This window comes from Argentina anserina, chromosome 3 (assembly GCF_933775445.1).
Source record: "Argentina anserina chromosome 3, drPotAnse1.1, whole genome shotgun sequence".
NCBI classification, from domain to species: Eukaryota; Viridiplantae; Streptophyta; class Magnoliopsida; order Rosales; family Rosaceae; genus Argentina; species Argentina anserina.
This window is the reverse complement of record NC_065874.1, coordinates 26,209,571-26,218,715: the sequence shown is the minus strand read 5'-3', so window position 1 is coordinate 26,218,715 and position 9,145 is coordinate 26,209,571. Positions and strand designations below refer to the sequence as shown.

The following is a 9,145-nucleotide window of genomic DNA, read 5'->3' as shown; positions in this document are numbered from 1 at the left end:
GTTGGGGTTGGGGTTGGGGTTGGGGCTGTGCATCGGTGAATGGATGAAGCAGCAGCAGCGGCCAACCCCAAACCTGTGTCACTGTGTGTGTCAGTCAGATCAGAAAAAGCCATAGAAATTGGAAGGCCACTTGGATTTTCTGACACCCTCTTCTTCTTTCTTTCAAGTTCCAACCCTAAACCTACCCTTTGGCCATTCCCTTCATTTTTTTAATACTTGTTTATGGTTTTTCCTTTCTATGTTTGGATAATGAAGCCCCCATGCCTCCAGGGCGGCGGCGGTCATGTGCCATTTTTATCCAAGTAAATTTCTTTGCTTGAGGATGCAACTACGGTAACTACCATTTAAACACCCATTATTCTATTTTAACTTCGCTAAACCCTCTTGAGTATCTTGTTAACAAAGCATGGTCGGAATTCTGCGACTATAATGAACAAGAGATTTGATACTCTAAAGAACCTTGTATGAACCAACGAATAAAATATCGGCGATTACGGAAATATTGAGGGTCTAAAAAATAGAAATTTTGACAGAAATTTCAGAGAAATATCAATCTTTAAAAATAATTGAGAAAATTAATGGAAATTTGAATTAAAACATAGATTTTTTAGAGATGTTTTCTTGATCAATTATCTATTATATTTTATAAGAAAATATTGTATAACTATTAGTCTATAATGAATTATAGTAATTTGACAGTCGTAAAAAATTATGAAAATTTGACACTTTAAAGTTTAAACATCTCATTTTTTTATGATTGGGAACCCAATGGGAGATTATACCATCACACCTTATATACATATAAATATCATACATTGAGCATGAAATTGCATGAGTGGTTTATAACAAGTAGATGATCTATGAGATATAAAATTTTAAATCATTAGGACTTTGCACAAAATTTAAATTATTAGAACCTTATACCACATAGAGAATCTGGTATAAACATGATATAAGTTAACATGATACGGTACATACTTAACTATTGAGAATTAACAATAATTTACTTTATTTATCTAATCCATGACCCAATAAGACATAAAAAATAGGATAATGATCATGAAAAGTGTATCTAAGAATGTAGTGAAATTGAATTTAATTATATAGAAAACTATAGTAAAAGGTACAATAAAATTATATTTATTAGAAATATTGAGAAATATCGGGAAATATCGGTAGTGAAATTGAATTTAATTATATTGAAAATTATATTAAAATGTACGCAAAATTTAAATTTATTGGAAATATCAGAAAATATCGAAAATATCGGAAAAAATTAATTTGGTATGGCAAAGATATATCCTTACCCGAAAAAAAAATGAAATTATCGCCAAAATATCGACGATAATTGCAATTTTTTAATCCTTAGTATGAACTGTGAACTCTTCAAGTATCGTGAAATAGCAAACATAGAATCTCTTTCCACTTCAATGTTTTTGTAGTTAAATTGATATCATGGCTTTACCTTGACAAGTGAGGCTAATAATTAGATGGAATGATTCTTGCAACATTTGTTAAACTTACTTACAGTTGAACCTTAATAAATGAATGTTCAATAAATTAATAACTTTGATTAAATAATAATTTTCTCTGGTCCCGATTCGGTTCGGGACCAGTGTATATTACTAGGGATATCACTAAATGCATAAGATAATAATTTTTATGAAATCTCATTAGGTCTCATCGAATATATAAAGTAATAATTAATTTAATATTTTTTAAAAAAAATCAGTTAAATTATTAATAATTGATCAAATAGATAAAATTCATAATACAAATTAAGAAAAATAATTATTTAAAAATATCATTTTAAAAGTTACTTTTAGGCATGAAAATATACTAAATTTATAAAGTTAATGAATAAAGAATCCTAACTAAAAATAGACTTTATAGTTAAACAAAACGATTATCATCTATTTAGCTTAAATAGCAACAAAACTCTCTATAAATTAATAAATTATTCATTTATCGATAATTTAATAATTCCGTGAAAGTAATAATTTCTTCTGGTCCTAATATTATTTATTTATAAAAGGTTTTACTATAGCTGAGTTTAGAATACACTGGTGGTTTGCTTTAACTTCTAATTTTAGTAATTTATCAGATTTATACATTGTTGTTATGGTAATTTTGATTTTTTTACGATTGTTGTGTAAATGCAATAATGATGTTCCTTTTAAAAAGAAAAATCTAAAGCTTTAATGTTCAATACGCCTCAGTCTTTATAGGTATTCATATTAGGAGCTTCTATTCATACGTCCTAAAACAATATTTGGACCTCTCTCTTTTCCCAAGTTAGTATTGACTTTTTCAACATATATGAAATTACCAAAAGGATATATAAGAGTGAACAAAAAGGGAAAAAATAAGAGAATTCTAAACATACCTATTTTGCAATAGAAAATATAAATAAATTTTCTTTTTTTCGTCAACTCTTTATTTATTACAGGAAAACTTCCATTTAGAAATTGGAATGAGATGACTTATTTAATTACTTTTTTATTGTTAAAAAATTATAACAAATAATATTATCAATATTCATATATCAATTTAAAAACTATATGAGTTTTGATAAAGTTCATTTAAGATATGAGGAAAACAATTGTTCAATTGATATTTGAATTTTTTGTGTTGATTTTAATATTTGGTGAGTATCACATCAATGAATGAAAAAAACAACAACATTATTAATTATAAATTTAAGAGTAAAAGTGAAAATTAATTTGAGATGGATTGTGTAATTATTAAGAATTTTTCGAGTTGTCTATAATAATTAAATATTAGAATTGGAAAGAAATTAATGGATAGTAATTTAATTGAATTATGGGCATTTTCAGAAAACTAAAAAGGTCTAAATAACATTTTTGATATTTGTAAAAGTGATATAAAAGTTAAAAAAGGTTCAAATAACATTTTTAGAAATATGAATAGAAACTCTCATTCATATTTCCTTACCATTCAAAAACAAAAATAAAAATCGGCTGTTCTCTGACAATAAATACGATGACGGTAACTTTCCTTTCTCAATAGAAATCGGCTGTTCTTGTACTTACCACGTGGAAACTCGTCTCGCATAGCTAATATTGGGCTAATGACTTTCAACCCAAAGTAAATGTCTTTTTATTGGCTACTGCTGGCATACTGTACACATTCGTTTAATGTGTCCCACTAAACGCGCCACATTGACCTTTGACATTTGATGCCCTCTATATTTTTGTCACGTGATTTGACAATTGTTTACCGTAGACTATGTTTGATTACCCCTCTTGTTTGACCTAACTTTACCGTAGAGAATTTGAAGATTATCTTGAAGCCGACCATATCCAAAAGTAGATAACTTCCAATAAAATTAGGCAAAACACACAGATCGATTTGTGTATATTGGAGAATCTTGAGTGTGATATACATAAGCTTGTTTAATTTGTTGAACTGCAAACAAAAACCTAGTCCCCAAATTGGTCTAGCCAATGTCGAGTTTTCTTCCAAACTAAAACCACTGGTTTTGGCTCAAGCGTGGACTATGGATCGGGTAGTGCATATATGGATGAGGAAATCACCGAATGCTTTCAATTTTCAAACCATTGTACCAATCCTTAGCCGACGGAAGAGTGACCTCTCCTTATTTTAATCTAGTTACCCTAATGGAGCAGTAGGATCAGACTATGAGTGAGGTGGAATCTTCGTCGTCAAAGGAATGTGGGGATTTGCTAGATTTACTAGCAGAGGTGGAGAGTTATCCTCCATCAATCTTGTTGAATTATTAATATACAATGAAGCACTTAATGTATATATTTTTTCCAGCAAGAGATCATACTTTATCAATACTAAAAACTGCACAAAATTATTAGAAAAAAATATATTAAGAACTTGAAAATAAGACTCGGGTGCAAAAAAAAGAAAATGTATTGATCGAGAAGAGCACGAGCCCCTTTAGTGAGTTGCCATGAGGCAAGTAACTTGATTTGCACTATTCTTTGTGTGTGTTGTCATGACCGAGTTTGACTTGTGTCGTAACCACCTAGGCTGCACGGAATCAGGTACGGGTACGTAGAAGCGAAACGTTTGGAAATGCGGAAGCGTGTTTTTCAAATTTTTTAGGAAGCGGGTACGTTTTGGAAACGTAAAAAAAATATATAAATTATACAAAAAATAAATATAATAACAAATTTTTAATTTAAGTAACTCAAAATCTCAAATAACTTAAATAACTTGGTGTTCAACATTCGAAATAATACAAATATAATGAGAGATCTATGTATCAACAAGAGAGAATGAGGGTCGGCGACTGGGCGGGAGGTCAAAAATATGTTGAAATAAGTCATTTGACTCGACGAAGGTATGTCTAGCCATTCATTAAAAAAAACATAAAAACCTTTATTTTTTAGAAACTCGTGTTTCCACCGCGTTTCCAAAACACATTCTTTTGGAAACACGTTTTCAGGCGTTTCCGGGCATTTTCGAGCGTTTCCGTCGCAAATCCGGAATGGTTCCGCTTCAGAAGTGGGAAACGTGGGTGTAGGCAGGTTTCCGTGCTTCCTAGGTGACCACCATCCTCATAAAACCACTTCAACACATAAAATCTCTTATGTGTGTGTCCTAGCTGAAGAAAAATTAACTCGATATGTAGTAATAGGTGGAAGAAAATGGTGAACATAGCTAATTTTGTAACACATAAGGATTAAATCAAATTTGACGATCACATTTTATTTGTCTACCATTTTAAACTCATGACATATGTCTAATTGCTCAATTATTATCTAGATATGAGTTGAGAAAATACACATGATATGAGTTTAGAATCGTAGGCACAATGTTGACAAATAAAGGATAGTCGACAAATTTGTTTCCCATAAAGATAAGGTTGATTTCATATTCTCTTCGATTATATATCACATTTTCAATTTCAGTATGATTTGTTTCTAAATTAGTCTAAATCTAATTATCATACCTGGACGAATAAAAATCATCATCATATAAAATAAAGGAAATAAAATCGTTGTTGTTAAGGACAAGGGCAAGAAGACAAATATCATCAAGAATATTACTACCATTACTGATGAAAGAAAAGGAAAATCAAATAAAAATCCAATTTAATAAATTAATCGAAAGTGAGTAATAATTAGTCGAATAAAAGTGTTTGCAAGTTACAATCCCACCCCCACCATTTCCTTCCTTCTCTCTCGTTTATATATCAGACTTTATTCTCTCCCTTTCTCTCTCTGCGTTTTCTTCTCCTCTAAATCCCTCGCCGGAATCCGGTTACTATGCTCGCCGCCGAATCTCTCCGGCCCCGTTCGCCGGCCATCTGACCCCCCCGAGATCCGCTGCCGGTTCTGCGCACTTTCCGGTACCCATGCATTGCCCTCATCTCTCTCCTCTTTCTTTTTTCTCTCAACGCCGTCCTCAGATTCCTTTTTCGCCGAGATCAGAATATCTATCCGATTCGATTCGCCGCTGTTTTAATCCGGCATTGGATTCGGATCGGACCTTATCTCTTGTCTGTATTAGAATTTGTGTTCGTTGCTTTGTTGATGTGGCTGTTGTGGCTCTGCCGCGTTCTTCAGTTTTTTATCTTCGGTTTTTTTTTATTGATCTTGAATTTGTTTTTTGATTTTTGATTTTGATGAATATGCAGGTGGTCCTTGTTGGATTGAGGAATATCGCGGAGGAAATTTTCTCTCGGAGTTTAATTGATCGTCAGGTGATATATACAGCCGCAGCCGTTTTTGTTTTCATACTGTCAAATTTGATTGGGGGTTGGATTTGTTTTCGATATAGAATTTAAGTGATTTTGGTTGGAGGATCAAATTTGCCTTTGAGTTTATACCATAGATTGTTTGATTGATGGAGACACAATAACTGTTGAAATCGATATTTAAGGTATTGGCAGCTGAGTTGAATAGTGATAAGTTTTGTTAACAGAAAGATACATGGCTTCTCCTTCGGATAATCATACAATGGAAGAGCAGGAAGAGGGAGGGAATAGTATTACGAGGTTGAGTTTGAGGGGTAGAATGAGTGATGGTCGCCGAAGATATGGATCAAGTGATTCTTTTTTCCCTGGTCTTGTTGATGATGTAGCTCTGCATTGCCTTGCTTGGGTTGGTAGATCAGATTATGCTTCCCTGTTGTTGATTAATTCAAGGTTTAATAAGTTAATTAAGAATGGGTATTTGTATGGGTTGAGGAAGCAGTTGGGAATTGAGGAGCATTGGGTGTATCTGGTTTGTGATTTGAAAGGGTGGGAGGCGTTTGATCCCAGTAGAAAGAAGTGGATGACATTGCCTAAGGTGCCTTGGGATGATTGTTTCAATCATGCAGACAAGGAGTCTCTGGCTGTGGGAAGTCAGTTGCTGGTTTTTGGTCGTGAATTGCTGGATTTTGCTATTTGGAAGTATAGTGCGATGCATCATGGTTGGGTTAAATGTGAGGGAATGAACAAGCCTCGCTGTTTGTTCGGGTCTGGTACTCTTGGTTCAATTGCTATTGTTGCGGGTGGGAGTGATATGAATGGAAATGTTTTGAAGTCAGCAGAGTTATATGATTCTATATCAGGTAAGTGGAAAGTCTTACCTGATTTGCACTCGCCGCGTAGATTGTGCTCTGGTTTCTTCATGGACAACAAGTTCTATGTCATTGGTGGGATGTCAAGTCCCTTGGATTCACTGACTTGTGGCGAGGAGTATGATCTGGAGACAGGGAAATGGAGGAAAATTGAGGGTATGTATCCATATGTCAACAGGACGGCACAGGCTCCCCCTCTTATCGCAGTAGTGGATAACCAACTATATGCAGTTGAGTATGAAACCAATATGATCAAGAAGTATGACAAGGAGAAGAACACTTGGGATGTTATAGGCAGACTTCCAGTTAGGGCTGACACTTCAAATGGCTGGGGCCTGGCTTTCAAGGCTTGTGGAAAGAAACTTCTTGTTGTGGGTGGCCAAAAAGGTCCAGAAGGCGAAGGTATTGTCCTGAACTCCTGGTGTCCAAAGTCAGGGGTTAAGAATGGTACCTTGGACTGGAAGGTGATTGGTGTAAAAGAGAATGTTGGTGTGTTTGTGTACAACTGTGCAGTTATGGGTTGTTGAAGATTCTTTTTAGATTAACAACAAAGAAGGTTCTGGTTTCTGCAATCTGACTTGGCCCCTTTTGGGTACTTCCTGTGCATCTATCTGATTGACTAGAATTAATTGTGTGCTGGCTCAGAAGTTGGTTCGCTTTTGTTAACATGTCCCAGATCTCGGGTGTTTCACACTTCCATGGACCATGATCCTGATATGCTCCTGAAGAATTACATTTGGGTTACATGGGTAGTATGCTGCTCCCTGTCTTATCTTTGAAGTTGTGTTTATCGTCTCTCATTTTTTTCTTAATAAATTGGGAACTTTTGTTTATTGATTTGGTTTTTTAAATTGTGCTCTTCCAGTGTTATAGATGTCACAGATTTCATTCCAGTTATCTGGATCAAGATAAATAAATGTTATCTCGATTCACCATTTGTCGTGCTCAATACTTTTTTTTTTTATACATTTGGTTGGAATATATCCTGCTTGATATATGATATGTTGTATTTGCTAATTCATTTTGGATCATACTCTCAATGATCCGCTTGATGAGTCAAAATTACAGTTTTGAGAGCATGTCTGGTTGTTTTCCTAGAGAAAATTTCCATTGGATCATGTAGTCGCGCTTATATATTCCATATTATTGCTTTACATGCCTAAAATTCTGTTGTGTATTGCGTTATTGCTAGCAATTAGGCTATCCGCTGTGATCGTCCTGCATATTTTAGGCCCGATGACAATTCTAGTTTTGAATATACTGTACACTGGTCATGGTACCCTTTTCTCAAGGTTTGTATTTGGTTGCACAGTTGCCATCAGGTTCTGACGGCTCTTCTGTGATCAGATGTTTTCCTTTCAAGTTACAGTATATCTTTCTGGTCCAATGTCTTACGTTGTGATTGCCTGCTACTTTTTTGGTAACCTATCTGGCGTTGCACCATGTTTCTATGTGTATAGCAATCACGTGCTGCAGACCCTGCAGTTGTAAATCATCAGTTTTGCACCATGTTTGCAGTTTTTGAATTAAATTTAGGTGTACAGTACAGTAGTATTAGTTCACTAAGCCGAGTATAGTGGATGTAAAGGATTTATCATCTCATTCTTTAAAACAAGCAGCAGACGCTATAGAAATGATGGCATGCACGCCAGATGCATCACAGCCTGAATGTTTTAGATGTCTGAATCTCTTATGTTTGGTCTGTATGTTATTCTGTTTGGCCCGTATATAATTCCTTCTGATTATAGTATGCACCACCCTGTGGATCGTCCGCTTGATGTCTGAATCTCTTATGTTTGGTCTGTATGTTATTCTGTTTGGCCTGTATATAATTCCTTCTGATTATAGTATGCACCACCCTGTGGATCGTCCGCATATTTGAAAAATAATTTGTTTTACAGTTGAATAGTTTTATTTACACGTCTCTAATTTACAAGTAAATACACGCTTAAATTTACATTTTTTGCCATTTTATACCTCCATTTTTCCTATTCTACCCTTCCTCTCTTCCGTACTCTTTACAAGGAGCTGGGTTCTTTATCAGCCTGTAATTCTCTCTCTCCAATTCCTTCTTTCTTATTTACAAAATATTAGAACATGACTGGCTTGTGATCTTATAAGTTGATCATGAAGAAACAGTGAGCATGCACTGTGAGAAAGAGATTAAAACAGGTGTTGTGTCATGAAGAATTTTTATTTTTTTCGGTTTAATTTAGGAGGAACTTTCAGATTTCGATGAGGAGAAACATTAAAGCTTGTGTTTGTGTTTCGTCGTTCTTTTGAAAATAGAAAGTGGTACGAGAGATCGCTTCCAGCATTGCAAGGAGATAATAGGAATCCCTGGCTGCGGTAGATCGATGGTAAGCTCTATGCATGCATGCATGCTCTCTCTAAAATTGATCCGGACGAGGATTCGGATGTTTTTGTTTTTCATGTATTCGAGCCCAAAACCAAATCCGTATGGGTTCCTCTCCCCAACCTTGGAGCTAAATTTGGTGGTGGTCGTCCTTGTTGTTTGGGGAACCTGCATGATTGCTGTTGTGGGCACCAAGATCTTGGTCATTCTTCCCGAAGTCTAGAC

General features: G+C 34.6%; 1 protein-coding gene across 2 annotated transcripts; it reads left to right on the top strand.

Moving 5' to 3' along the window:
• Positions 1-5,181: 5,181 nt before the first annotated feature.
• Positions 5,182-7,499, top strand: LOC126788117 (F-box/kelch-repeat protein At5g60570). 2 transcript variants are annotated; one of them, XM_050514082.1, is made up of 3 exons: positions 5,182-5,347; positions 5,636-5,701; positions 5,923-7,499. In XM_050514082.1, exon 3 carries the CDS (start codon positions 5,931-5,933, stop codon positions 7,089-7,091), a length of 1,161 nt encoding a protein of 386 aa, XP_050370039.1. In that variant the 5' UTR covers positions 5,182-5,347; positions 5,636-5,701; positions 5,923-5,930; the 3' UTR covers positions 7,092-7,499. The 2 variants fall into 2 exon arrangements, with proteins under 2 accessions (XP_050370039.1, XP_050370037.1); XM_050514080.1 differs by having other exon boundaries at positions 5,636-7,499.
• The last annotated feature ends 1,646 nt before the right edge of the window (positions 7,500-9,145 follow it).